This window comes from Ursus arctos, unplaced genomic scaffold, assembly GCF_023065955.2.
Source record: "Ursus arctos isolate Adak ecotype North America unplaced genomic scaffold, UrsArc2.0 scaffold_2, whole genome shotgun sequence".
Lineage (NCBI taxonomy): Eukaryota > Metazoa > Chordata > Mammalia > Carnivora > Ursidae > Ursus > Ursus arctos.
The window spans coordinates 20,875,747-20,890,870 of record NW_026622874.1 but is presented as its reverse complement, the minus strand read 5'-3'; the positions used below and the strand labels follow the sequence as shown (position 1 = coordinate 20,890,870).

The following is a 15,124-nucleotide window of genomic DNA, read 5'->3' as shown; positions in this document are numbered from 1 at the left end:
GAGTCTGTTTCTTGGTTTGCCTCTTTTTTTCCCTATGATCATTTGTTTTGTTTCTTAAATTCACATATGAGTGAAATCATATGGTATTTGTCTTTCAGAGGTGACCACTACTAACACTTTTGTGTTAATTCTTACAAAAATTGTACATGCAAGACATGCACAGTCCTAAATTTGCTACAATATGTCCTTTGTGATAAAAGCCGCATTATAATTAGTATAATCCTTTCCACTGTGTATTTCTGATGGTAAAATCCTAAGTGGTATTGGGTTCCCTGTAGATTAAAACTTCCCCTGTATTAGTAAAGATTTGATAATAAATAATGGAAACCACATAAATATCCTGAATTGTTGCTCACTAATGACCATGTTTATATTTTTCTTTTTAAGTGTCTTAAAAGAAAGTTATGTATTTATAGAAATAACTCCAACTCTTTTGTTAGGATACAATTTAATAAATTATTTTTGACCACGTAAGAGATATTCTATGAATCCAAGAATCTAAGCATAACAAATGTATCCAACACAGGACATACCTTATGGAGTTCTTGTCTTTAAAAAAAAAACAAAAAAACTGCACACACACAAGAACCAGATTCAGTGCCTGTAAATAACCTTAAATTCTCAAAGTATCTTCTAAACGTTGTGACTGTATCTATTTGATGTCATACAAACTCTAACAAAATATTTAAATGTTTCTATGTCTCAGGCCAAAAGATATATAGATGGATAGAAATTTCTGCCTAATAAATATAAGTGCAATTATTAGCTAATTATTGCTGTATAAAACAAAGTACTCCAAAACAATAACTTAAAACAATAAACATTTTTTTAGTTCAGAAGTCTTCTAGCTGGCTGGGTAATTCTTCTGGTCTCAAGTGTCTGGATGCTCTGAATTGAGTAAGTGGTCTGCTGGACTTGGCTGGGCTCTTGGCACATATCCAGGGCCTCTGTTGTAATAACTGAGCTGATTCTGACTCGCCATGATTCTCTTACCCTCCAGCAGGCTAGTCCTGGCTTTCTCGCATGGTGGTAGCTGAGTTCAGAAAGAGTGAGGAAAGGCACTAGACCTCTTCAGGCCTAGGTTTGAAATGGTACTTTGTCACTTTTCACCACATTGTGTTGGTCAGAGCCATTCACAAGGCCAGCATAAATTCTGCATCTTACTCTACCTCTTAATGTGAGGAGCTTCAAGTCATATTGCCAGATAGGGAAGAGAAAGAATAATTGGGGAAATTTTTGTAGTCAGCATATAACAAGTATGTTTAAAATTGCCTTTTTTGATTGGAAATCTTTTTTATAATAATTTTTTATTATGTTATGTTAGTCACCATACAGTATATCCTTAGCTTTTGATGTAATGTTCCAGGATTCATTATTTGCGTATAACACCCAGTGCACCATGCAATATGTGCCCTCCTTAATACCCATCACCAGCTTATCCCATTCCCCCAGCCCCCTCCCCTCTGAAGCCCTCAGTTTGTTTCCCAGAGTCCACAATCTCTCATGGTTCATTCCCCCTTCTGTTTACCCCCCCCCCTTCATTCTTCCCTTCCTTCTCCTACTGATCTTCCTATTTCTTATGTTCCATAAATGAGTGAAACCATATGATAATTGTCTTTAAGAAGATGTGGTCCATATATACAATGGAATATTACTCAGCCATCAGAAAGAACGATTACACAACATTTGCAGCAACATGGACGGGACTGGAGATCATGCTAAGTGATTGGAAATCTTTACAAATAAATATTTAATTGACCTGACTAATAAAAGCTATCATCAGACTATTATATACAAAAATTTCTTTGTTTTGTGTTCATCTGATATTAACCAGAAAGAATATGTGCTGTTTATTCTGAAATGTAATGATGATTATGAAAAGCTCTTTATTAAAAATTTCAGCTGGAATTTCTTCATTTTTTCCCTTAGATTCTAAACACTCAAATAACAGATATCGGCAGGTATGCGTGTATTGCTGAGAACACAGCTGGAAGTGCCAAAAAATATTTTAACCTCAACGTTCATGGTAAGAGCTCAGTTCCAATAACATTTCTTAAAGTATGCTTGAAAAAGCAGGAAAACTGTGTTTTAGATTATGTAGACTTATTTTGTATTTTTAACTTGAACAATGTGTGGAGCCTGCATTTTTTTAACCTCCTGTCTTTCTTCCCATCACATAGTAGGATTGTAAAGTACAAATCTTCTAGGAAGCCTGTTTTTTACATTATTTCAGTTCCTCGGGAGAAAGTAGTTACTCCTACATATTTGAAAAGGAAAAAAAAATCCAAAATTTCAATCCCCAAAATTATATGTTCATATAAACTTAGAACCAAATATAGCTCTTTTACTCATAAAAACTTACCCAGTAATCCTAATTGGAACCGTTTTCTGTCCTCAAAGGTAGAATTCATGTTGAGTTACATTCTCCAGTACCATTAGGTATATTCCCTGGAGAAGAAAAAGTCATTTTTGGAGTTTAATAATTCCTAAAAACCATTACTACACCTAATTCATTCATCAAACTAAGTTCTTGATAGATGCTAGACACTGCATGGATACTCATTTTTCTGCTAAAATGCTGTTGAGATAGAAAAAAAAGCCATTGGATGTCTACCACAAATGATTAATTTCAGTTTTGGGACACATATCTGTTTTGAGAATATTAAATTTGGAAATGGTGAACAATCATTATAAAATATTTCCTTTACATGTGGGATACACATACAAAATTCTAGCTCATTTTGGAAATAGCTGAAATTTGACATTTCATGAAAATTTTCTCCCTTCAAAAGACTTCTGTTTAGCATCATAAATATCCTTTTTTGGTGTGATATGTAGGGAGTATTGGTGTCCAGCAATGCTTGGTGTTTGTGGAACAGACATTTGAAACATCTTTATCTTTGTATTCCCAGTGCTTAGCACAATGAGTAACATGTGATAGTAAAAGAAATTTTTGCCTTTTTGATGTTTTGCTTTTGTTTTTGATGTTGTTTTAAGACCTCAGTCTTAATATAATAGAGTATTATATTAATTGCATTCCTTAGTTCATGTGTCACTATCATCATTGGCCTGGACAAGACCCATCTTTACTTTTATTTATTAAAATATTCATTCATGTAGTCATTCATTTTATGCCCATTCCTTGTTCTCTCCTTTCATAGGAAACCATTCAAATGGTATAATATCTTTGAGTTTTTTTAATGAGTAAGTCTGGCCAAAACAGAAACAGTGTTTTATGAATTCTCAGGAAGAAATAAACAAGTATGATGATTGTGAGAGCACACATTCTAATCTGTAAAGTGCAGTAGAATAAATGTTGAAAATAAAAGTGTTATTTTTTCTGATTTCCCAAGGCAGACTTAATTTTTCCTCCACTATGTGATCAAAAGCCCCAATTATAGCAAGTCCACAAGTTGCCTAATATGTATTAGTTATCTTTATATGTCTCTATGTTCACCCCCATCCTGTAACTTTATTATAGATGTTGTAGGGAAATGGTCATTTCTTACAGATCTTGGTCTCCCTGGACCCATCTATAGTCATGGTAGTTGCTAAATAAATATTTGGTGTTTTTTCATATCAGTTGTCTCTTCCTAATGTACAGCAAAAACACCTCCACCTCTCAAGGTAGAGGCAGCAGCCACTCGAGTTTACCCTTAAGGACTGGAGTTCAGGATGGTGTTTCCTCATTCACAGGTTGATGATACCTTGATCTCCCAGTTGTGGTCAGGAACCCATACCTACATATTAGAAAATTCATTTTGGGGAGAAATGATTTAAATTGTTTTCACTTAAAACCATACTGTTTGTTGTCTCCCACTACAACAGAGCTTGCTTCTTTTGGACTCTGACCTTCAGTCAGCCGGCCCATGGGTTTTCAGCTCTCTTGTCTTCACTCTCTTTCACATCCGGCTTAACTTCTCATGGAACAACATTTCAATCACCTCTCTTAGTCTTCTTATTGCTCTTGCTCAGTAAAAGCTCAACTCTGCATCTAACAACACAACATATTGTCCACTTGATACCTACTAGGTATCAAGTTTTTATGTATGCTATTTCACTTAATTAACTCAATAACCCCAGGTGGTTGGTACCACCTGATACCATTTTTACAGATGAAAAGACTAAAGCCTAGTGAGATTAAGCTGCATGCCCAAAGTTACAGATCTCAAAAATACAGTACCAGGATTATAATTTAGGAAGTCTGATTCAAGAGATTTTAAACTTAGCTGTTTTACAGTATTGCTTCTCACTAAATTCCATATCTGACCATACCTGCACCTAGGTGGCTAACCATGGCTGGGGGAACTCATGGAGTCAGGAACATCAGTGTTATTATAAATTCGTAGGTACCATCTTGAACTGGGTCCTCCATACTGCCTGGGGCTCCTCCTTTTGTCTCTGTTCCCTAGTGACTCTCTCACGCCTTCATCTCTCTCCTCAGATGTCAGATGACCCTTGGCTTAGTGGGCTTAGGCTATCATAACAAAATGCCAGAGAGTGCATGACTTAAGCAACATAAATGTATTTTTTCACTGTCCGGAGGCTGAAAAGTCCAAAATCAAGGTTCCAGCAGGGTCTGGTTTCTAGTGAAGGCTCTGCTGGCTTGTATTCCAGCTACTTTGTCCTCATAAGGCCTTTTTACTGAGCATGCATGGCCAGAAAAGCAAGGAAGCTCTCTGGTGTCTCTTCTTATAAGGACAGTGATCCTATAAGATCAGGGCCCTACCCTTACAACCTCATTTAGCCGTAATGACTCCCTTAAGGGTGCCATCTCCAAATATAGCCACAGTGGGGGCCAGGGCTTCAGTATCGGTACTGGGGGGAACAAGGAGGGATATGTAAACATTCAGTCCATAACACCCCCCCTCACCTTTCAGTAAATGCCCTCACTTCCTATTTTACAGGGAAAGGGAAGGCATATCCCAGAAACCACCTCAAATTCCTACCATCAAATCAAGCATACTAGCAGCATCTGTTACTGCCATTTCTTCCTTCCCATTGTTACAGCAGAAGATGGAAGCATTCCTGTACCTTCCAAATGCCAGTAGTTTGACTGTAGATCCCTGCTCACTGCCTCCTCAAAAATCTCTTATAATCTCCTCTCTTCCTTTTGAATATGAAATTCTCACTCTTTATTGCTTCCTTCCCAATGGCACTTAAGTTTGTATTTTCCCTTTTTAAACAACAACCAAAAAAGGTCTTCCTAAGACCTGAATTTTCCCTTTAGCTACCTCCCTCACTTTTTCTTCAATTTCAAAGCAAACGTCTCTAATAACTGTATATGTTTAATGTCTGATTTCTCCCACTCACTCCTGCCGCCACTGTGTTCCAAATTTCACTTCCACAACACCAATGAGACTGCTCATTGAATTCACCAAATGGCCTCTTTATGAAGTCCAAGAGGCACTTTCTAGGCTTTATCTTTCTTAACTTCTGTGCATTTGACATCTTGGCCATGATGATTTTCAAAAATTCTTTTCCTTTGGCTTTTGTGACACCTACACCCCTTATTTATATCTTGCCTTCCCAGTCTGTCATTCCTGGTTGACTTTGCTGATTCCTCCTTCTCTACTTGACTATTACACGTTAGTTTTTCAAGCTCTGGACTTTGTTCTGATCACATCCAAGGTGATCTTATGCATTTCCAAATTTCAGATACTATCTATATACAAATAGTTTCAAAGTTTTTATTTTTAACCGGGGCCCCCTCAAGATCTCCAGACCCTTCTATCCAAATATCTACTTCTTGCTGACACAAATGTCTAGCAGTCACTCTAAGACAATGTGTATATAACTGAGTTCATTATCTTTTCCCAAAAATGTCTTTCTCCTCTAACAATCTCTGTCTCAGTAAAAGGAATCACCATCTACTGTTGTTCAAGTCAGAAAAATGAATGTCATCCCTGATTCCTTCTCCTCTTCCTTAAGTTTCGTCCCCAAAACATCAAGTCCTAAAGATTCTATCTACAAAATGTCTGGGATCCATTCACTTTTCTTGATTCTTTTTGATACCATCCCAGGCATAGCTACCACAATCTGTTACACAGATTACAGCAGTAGTCTCCCTGGACCTTCTGAATCCCTTCTAGCCTTCTAATTAGTTCTCTCCCCTGTAGCCAGATTGATATCTCTTAAATTAATTTTTGATTAAACCACGCTTCAGCTTCCCATTCCTGAGGCCATATTTCAACATTCTTAATGAATGGGTCCCAGAGACCTTATAAGATCTTACCTTTGCTTGGTCCTTTAATTCTCTGTCCATCTCTCCTAACCTTGTTCTTCAAACTCTGGTCATGCAAGCCTTCTAGCTGCTGGGTTCTTTTCTCCATTTGGGCCTTTGTATATATTATGCCTTCTTTCTGGGAAGTACACCCATTTTCTGTCTTTCACTTAACTTATTCCTGGTCATATTTCAGTATCTTCTTCAACATCACTTCCTCCTCCTGATTCCGAAATTAGGTGGGTTCCCTGTTGTCACCCTACTCTTCTGTTTAACACTCATCATACTTGTAATTACTAGGCAGTATATAACAGCAGCTAAGAATAAGGGCTCTAGAGCCAGACAACAATCTTTGGGTCTCTTCTTTCAGTAACTGCTTGTGAAACCTTAGGCAAGATGCCAACTTTTCTGTCTCAGCATCCTCATCTCTAATATGAGGATAAGAACTGTATTTAACACATGAGGTTGTATGAGGATTCAATAGTATATGTGAAGTGTTTGTGCGATAGTATATGCAAAGTGTTCAGAACACTGCCTGGCACAACATATCCATTCAAAAAAATGTTAACTGTTATTTTTAGTTCAATGTCTGTCATTACTGTCAAACTATTATCTCTATGTCTATTACATTTTCACACTGTATCAGCACTTAGCACAATGTCTAGAATACAATAAATAATAAATATTCGATAAATGAATGAATAAATACTAAAATTAATTAGTGGGTGAAAAACAACCATGTGATAGTAAAAGAAATTTTGCCTTTTTGAAGTTTTACTTTTGTTTTTGATGTTTTAAGACCTCAGTTTTAATATAAAAGAGTGTTATATTAATTGCATTTCTTAGTTCATGTGTCACTATCATCATTGGCCTGAACAAGATCCATCTTTACTTTTATTTTTTAAAATATTCATTCATGTATTCATTCATTTTTATGCCAATTCCTTGCTCCTGTTTCCCCCCTCCTTTCATAGGAAACCATTCAAATGTGTATGATATTATACCTTCTATGTCTGTGTGTTCTTTTAAAACTCTATTGTTTCATATGCATGTTTTAATATGTATAAATGACATTGCATTGTTAATTTCATTCTTTTTTACTCCACCTTTTTGCCATACTGCTTTTGCTTCTGGAATTCTTTTTTGTTTCAAGAATAAACCATAGCATTGTTTATTTCTTAAATTTTCTGCTCATCTTGAATGTCATTTATTTACATTGTCAAAATAACCTGTATAATTTGTTGATAGATTAAATTTCTACTCTACTGTTGCTATAAGCAGTAAGATAAAACTATAAATAATGATGTAATATTAAATACAAGAATATTCAAATGTACCGAATAAAAAGTGCTATTAGGTCTTTCTTTATACATTGACAAAACCATCTTAAGAATTGCCAGCTACATTTACAAATAAAATGCACAATAATTCTTTCTTTGAAAAGTCTAGTATTCTCTTTCAAGTCGGAAAACAAAACTGATGGAAATGAGTTTGATGAAGGCATTAAGGAATTCTAAGAGAAAAAGCTAAATAATTAGCTATCATTAACTCATTGCTTTAGCAGACTATAGTGGTCGGGTTTATATTAACAAATTGGAATATGTATTACAGATAATATCAGATTTCACTTTGAATATATTTACTATTATAGTTCCTCCAAGTGTCATTGGTCCTAACCCTGAAAATCTCACTGTTGTGGTGAACAATTTCATCTCTTTGACCTGTGAGGTCTCTGGTTTTCCACCTCCGGATCTCAGCTGGTTCAAGAATGAACAGCCTATCAAGCTAAATACAAATGCTCTTATTGTGCCTGGTAAGGAACTTATTACTCTTAAATGGTGGGCAAAACTTTCTCACTTTTCTCAATACAAATGGCATCAACTTAACTCTCTTTCAAAACTTTTGTCTTGTTCCTTTTATTTGTTCACATTAAATGCCTCTCTTTATCCATTTGGGGCCATTAGGATAAGATTGTATAGATTTATTTCAGTGGGAACATACAGTAACAAGGTCTACTTTCAAGAAATTATGACATTTAGGAACAAACTTCTTAGTAATTCCTTGGGCGTGATAGACTAACAAACAGTGCTTTCACTGGATAAAATCACTGGTTGTTTTTAATTCATCCTAAAGCTCCTTGAGGATAGATAAATAGACCGACAGACAATCACTTCTACACTGCGGGATATTTAAACCCAGAAAATACTTGTTAACATATTTTGACTGTAGTACAGTTACTGTTTGCTCACTAGAACCTGTATCAAACAATTCTACTATTTATGTTTGGTTACTGGGGAGAAAAATTTTATGAATTTATTTCTTTATAAGGAAGTAGAATAAATACTGAGATCAAAGGAAAAGGAAGGATCAAAGACATGCAATTTAAATCAGTTCTTTCATTTTGAATGGGAAATTTTACTGTAAGAGAAAGGATACATTTTGCTGTTTATCTTATTGATAAAACAGTTATTAAAACAACCTCTAGGGGGCGCCTGGGTGGCACAGCGGTTATGCGTCTGCCTTTGGCTCAGGGCGTGATCCCGGCGTTCTTGGATCGAGCCCCACATCAGGCTCCTCCGCTATGAGCCTGCTTCTTCCTCTCCCACTCCCCCTGCTTGTGTTCCCTCTCTCACTGGCTGTCTCTATCTCTGTCGAATAAATAAATAAAATCTTTAAAAAAAAAAAAATAAAATAAAATAAATAAAAAAATAAAACAACCTCTATGCCGCTCTTCAATTTGCATTGTATTTGCCCACAGGTGGTCGAACTCTGCAAATTATCCGGGCAAAGGTATCTGATGGTGGTGAATACACTTGTATAGCTATCAACCAAGCTGGTGAAAGCAAGAAAAAAGTTTTCCTGACTGTTTATGGTTTGTCTTAACTCTCCTCATAAAATTCTTTCATTTTTAAACTGGTATTAGATACTTTCTATCTGAGCATCTTAATGAAAAAAAAAAAAAATCCTTCTGTTCTTGTTTCCCACCCTCAGTGCCCCCAAGCATTAAAGATCATGGCAGTGAATCTCTTTCTGTAGTTAATGTAAGAGAGGGGACCTCAGTGTCCTTGGAGTGTGAGTCAAATGCTGTCCCCCCTCCAGTCATCACCTGGTATAAGAATGGGCAGATGATAACAGAGTCTACTCACTTGGAGATTTTAGCAGATGGACAAACGCTGCACATCAAGAAAGCGGAGGTGCATCTTTTATTCTTGTTTGTGTGTCATGACTCGGTGGTGGGATTATGGAAGAAAGAACTGGTAGTTGCATGTTGCCTTTACTACAGCGAAGAACGAGTTTTATTTAAAAACAGCATCATCAATGCTATTGACCTTAGTTTCATTTTTGTATTAATAAAAAAGCAGGATTGTAGGAGGCAATTAGAATGGGGCATTGGAGCATAAAGATGACTGATGATTTAATCTACACTGGAACAGTGTGATTGGTCATCTGTAACTTAATGGAGCACATACAATAGTATCTTTTTCTTTTAGGTATCTGACACAGGCCAGTATGTATGTAGAGCTATAAATGTAGCAGGACGGGATGATAAAAATTTCCACCTCAATGTATATGGTGAGCATCTGCCTCTAATACAACTCTTTTTTCCCCCAGATATGCAAATGAAAGTGTCCTGAATTAGCTTAAAGAGGACACGTGATTTTCTTCTGTCTTTTCACAGTGCCACCCAGTATCGAAGGGACTGAAAATGAAGTGGTTGTTGAGACAATCAGCAATCCTGTGACCTTAACGTGTGATGCCACTGGAATCCCACCTCCCACAATCGCATGGTTAAAGAACCACAAGCCCATAGGTAATATGGTTGTGCAGTTTTCATTTTTGTTTTCTTTTGCTTTTAATTCACTAGATTAATAAACAAGCACATTTCAGTATTATGCTTATAGCTGTGTTTAATCCAAAAAGCCTAATGTACTGAAATATAAACTTACAGAATAGACATATAAAATGGTTATTCATTACGTAGAGATTTTTCTTATTTCCTTTTTCAAAGAAGGCTCTCATTTAAAATGAAAGTACAAAGGAAGAACTTTTAAGAAACATATTTATTTCATAAAATAAGATATATTGGGACACCTAGGTGTCTCAGTCGGTTGAGTGGCTGACTCTTGATTTCAGTTCAGGTCGTGATCTCGGGGTCCTGGGGTTAAGCCCCGTGCAGAGCTCCACGCTCAGCTCTTCCTCTTCCTCTGCCCCTCCCCCCACTTGCGGGCTCTCTCTGTCAAATAAATAAATCTTTAAAAAAATAATATATATTATGGTGAATTGTGGAGTTGTTAAACATAAAAGTTTTTTATATTTTGTTTTGCTTTATTTTCACTTCTAGAAAACTCTGACTCACTTGAAGTACATATTTTGTCTGGAGGTAGCAAACTCCAAATTGCTCGGTCTCAGCATTCAGATAGTGGAAACTATACATGCATTGCATCAAATACAGAGGGAAAAGCACAGAAAAATTACATTCTTTCAATTCAAGGTAAGTGGGATATGGGGTGCACCTGGCTGGCTAAGCCAGTAGAGCATGTGACTCTTGATCTTGGGGTCATGAGTTCAACCCCACATTGGGTGTAGAGCTTATAAGCTTAAATTTTTTTTTAAAAAAAACCCAACAAGGTATGTGGGGTACACTCTGATCCACCTTCAGTTTCTTTATTATATTTTCTCTATAGTACAAAATAAGGCTACATCTAAAGAGATCATTTATAATTGATTCAGAATACCTTTGTTTCATATTTTTTGATATATTATTTTTTTCCAGTTTTGTTGAGATATAAACACTGTCTAAGTTTAGGGTATAGAGCCTAATGACGTGACTTACAAAATACCTTTAGATACACAAAAATATTGTCAATTTTCTGTCCTACATTTATCAGTAGATTTGTATTTTCATGAAAATGGTCATAACTATGGAAAAAAGAATAATAGAAATTTCATAATCTCTTTTTTTCATGTTTACTGAAATGATTACTTTCCAATAGTATATATTCTATTGAATTACTTATTTGTTTTAATCTGATATAATTTATTTTGAGTTAAGCCTATAGATCTGTTCACCTTTATTTAGGTAAGTAAGATTTAACTCATGAAGAGATTAGTGTGTTCTAACAAGTTAGGGATTAGGTAAATTTCAAGTAAGCATGAATCTTATACTATTTTGGGGTAAGAATAAGGAGCATTATTTCATCCAACACTTAATTAACACCTACTGTGTTCAGCATAATATTGAGCACTGGAGGGAGAACTTGCTTACTTTTAATTTTCAGTAAACCTCTGATTATTACTTTTTGCCTAATGTTCAAGTTGAAATGGAACTTGAAACTAAGTTGAATGCTAGTTTTTTCTAAGTTTATTACAGGTACTATGAAAAGAATTTCACATAAATTATAGAAGTAACTGAATATTTATTATCTACCTGTTTCGGACTCTGCTAAAGCTAACTTCAAAAATATTAATTTTTTTAGTTTTATTGAGATATAATTGACATATAACATTGTATAAGTTTAAGGTGCACAATATAATGATTTGATAATGTATATATTGCAAAATAAGATTAAAATCCATCACCTAAAAATTAAAATTAAAGAAAAATTGAAATAAGTTTATGAGTATTGGTGGTTTCTCTGATTAGTGATGCTTTGAGATTTCAAAAGCAAAAAGAGAAAAATAAATATTCAGAGATTCAGCATCAGAAATTATGGTTAATTTTGTTTAATGCATTAATAAATTATAAGTACTAATCATGAAGAATGTGGTATGACCAAACATTTTACCAGACTGTATATGTTATCATGCCACAGGACTAGAAATATGTGTATAGGGCCTAGTCCAGTACTTGTCATATATTAGATACTCATTACATTTCTCATGAAAACTCTCATTGATTCAACTAATTTAGTAACTCTAAATTCGGCAAATTTGGTACAATTATTATTGTCTTCTGGATGACTAAAATGAGATTTTTAGAGGCTATAAAGTGATGTGCTGGTAAATATTTAACAACTGATTGCAGACAAAAAGGTCCTGACTTGTAGCCAATCATCTGCCAGTTTCTATGGTATAAATATTCCCACTGTGTCCCACTTCAAGCTCCCAACATGATGTCAGTGAACATGGAGAGGAGGGAAGATGTGTAAAATTGGCTCTTGTGAGCTGGTGTGAGCTACCTTCCAGCACATTACCATAATTATTTAGAAGAGGAATTCAAATGTGTTTCTGCTTGAAACCATTGTCAATATTTTCATTATACATTATCTCTCAATCAAATAATTAAAGTGAAAAGCAAAGATGGCCAGAAAGAGTATAGAAATGATTGGATCTTGAAACATACGCTAAGCATATCCATTGTTCAGAATAAATAATTTTTAAATTGCATTATGAAGAGAATAACAACCAACTTAGATACTTTTCTCAGACATTGATGCCAAGATTTTGTAAAACATTCTCCTGAACTATACTGAGGATTTAATCTAAAAGTGATTCATTTGGCCAGGAAGTACACCCATGAGATAGATTTGTCACCAGCCCATATGACTAAATAATTGTATCAACTTACAAATATAAGAAGAATATTGAAATGATTCCTCGACCTAGTCCTCATTTAAAAGTAATTTATGAGTATAATAATGGTTGGATGTTGAACCACAATCTAGGAAAGATATGAAAAAATGGCATATTGTTCTATGATTCTGTTGTATTTGTTAGAATTTATAACCTTGTGCCTCGTTAATGAAAATCTTAATCATTTCCCCAAAGTTCCTCCAAGTATTGCTGGTGCTGAAATTCCAAGTGAAGTCAGCGTTCTTCAGGGGGAAAACGTTGAGCTGGCCTGCAATGCAAATGGCATTCCCACCCCACTTATTCAATGGCTTAGAGATGGAAAGCCCATAAATAGCAGTGAAACAGAAAGAATCCGGTATGTTTTAAAAGAATCTTTGCATCATTCATTGTAAGGTATTCTATAATGCTTTATGCTTCAAATTTCACATGAAAAATACCAAATTCAGTCTCATGGGACCTTGGCTATCATTGTATTCAGAAAGAAAAAATAAGAATTTAAAGAGCTGGACACAGAAATTCTCCTTTGAGAATTTGCTCAAAAGTGTGTGTGTGTGTGTGTGTGTGTGTGTGTGTGTGTGTACAGGTTTTCCGTATCCATCAACATCAATGAGTGAATGAGTGCTTGGCTCATTTTGAAAAAAAGACAGTATCATCATAACCTAGTTCATTCCTTGTAGTGATTTGTCCAAATCCCATTTTCCGCTGATACTTGTTAACCATACAACAAACTGCGTAGAGATGGAATAACAATATGGTAAGGGCTTCCTGCTACTTTCAACAATAAATGCTTTAGAAAAACAATCCAGAGTTCTACTCTCTACTAGATTACTTCATCACAAAACCCCATTGTACACAAATATCAGAGTAATTACAATTATTTGAAGAACCATGAATGCATGAGTAAGCATTAATTAAATGTATTGTAAGCCTTATCATTTTAAACCAGTATTTTAAATTTAGGGTTTAGACTGAATTTTTCTAGTTTTCTAGTCAATGAATTGAATATATATAATTTAAAGAAAGATAAGTAAACGTTATTTTCTTTGAAGTCATTTTATGTTAAAATTTAGATATTTGTTCCCGTTAGAAGATTGGGTAAATTGCCAAATAATATTTTAGAGATATGTTTTAAGTTTTATTTCTTTGGTGTGGACATATCTCAATAGTTAACAAATATTTAATTATTTTTTATTAAGTCAGCTGGTATCAACATTGCAAGCCAAGTACTAGATAGGTGGTGGGACCTAAAGATCTCATATGATAATACTTATACCTAGGAATTTGTGATCTGTCACTTTCCCTTACAATAAGATCCCAGATGCACTTATATCTAACTTACTGATTATTTGTTCACAGCTCTACAAAATGTATAGGGTTTGCAAACAGAATAATTTGCCAATCAAAGTATTTTTCAGTGTCAACTTATTACTGTCCTTTGGTTCTGGCAACCTTCTTTTTTGTTTATTCATATGACTAAACCAATGGAATTTTAAAATTCATATTTTAAAAATGAAAAAATACTGTAGGCTCATAATAATATTGTAACTTCCTTTTTTTGGTAATTTTCAATAATTATATTTAATAATATGATATGGTAGAAGTGGAATATTTACTTTTGACATTGGAAGATTCTAATAAAATCACTGTTGTAAGAATAACTGTAGAAAACCATTTAATCTCTTTTTAAAACATAGAAAATTTGATAATTAAATGGCTTCTGAAGGGAATCAATAATGTAATAATCTTAACTTTTAAAATATCTTTGATCATCTAACTGTGTAGTTATTTACTATTATGTAATTCGAGGGAAAAGCTCTAGCAATTTGTGGAAAAATTTTTGCAAAATATACCTGTACATAATAGTGAGTTGTCACAGTTTAAATAAGTTATCGTATTCTCATTAAAAATATTGCTAAGTCATTTATAGTTAGTTTTTTAAGATATAATTTCTTTTAGTTTTTCATTATAACGTTCTTCAAATTTTATACCGGAATTTTAAAATAGTTTTCATTTAATCCAAACCTTATATGGTAACTAAGGAAAAAGTATTCTAACTTTGAGAAAAACATGTCTTTGATTTGGAGAGGGAAGTTCCCAATCTGATTTCATTTCCGGTTTCTCTCATAAGGAAGTGGTGGGTATAAGACATGAATTTTATCTGGTTCTGTAGAATTTTAGTTGATTGCCTGAAATCTCCATCAGTTTTAGTAGCTCTGACTTTAACAGACTTCCATGTACTTCATGAAAAAGATATGAACCATTATATATCTAAGATGGAGGTGCATTTTACGGTGGTATTTCTTTAAAGAACACAATAACCCGGAGTGA

The 15,124-nt window shown here is 34.5% G+C and overlaps 1 protein-coding gene across 5 annotated transcripts in view; it reads left to right on the top strand.

Moving 5' to 3' along the window:
* The window catches only part of HMCN1 (hemicentin 1), a 467,709-nt gene that overhangs the window by 360,504 nt on the left and 92,081 nt on the right, over positions 1 to 15,124 (top strand). For all 5 annotated transcript variants that reach the window (XM_026509232.4, XM_044387879.3, XM_044387878.3 and 2 more), the window contains exons 57-64: positions 1,930 to 2,026; positions 7,875 to 8,036; positions 8,982 to 9,095; positions 9,215 to 9,417; positions 9,715 to 9,796; positions 9,903 to 10,034; positions 10,566 to 10,715; positions 12,992 to 13,151. In XM_026509232.4, coding sequence (XP_026365017.3) covers positions 1,930 to 2,026; positions 7,875 to 8,036; positions 8,982 to 9,095; positions 9,215 to 9,417; positions 9,715 to 9,796; positions 9,903 to 10,034; positions 10,566 to 10,715; positions 12,992 to 13,151 — 1,100 coding nt within the window. The remainder of the gene's footprint in view (positions 1 to 1,929; positions 2,027 to 7,874; positions 8,037 to 8,981; positions 9,096 to 9,214; positions 9,418 to 9,714; positions 9,797 to 9,902; positions 10,035 to 10,565; positions 10,716 to 12,991; positions 13,152 to 15,124) is intronic.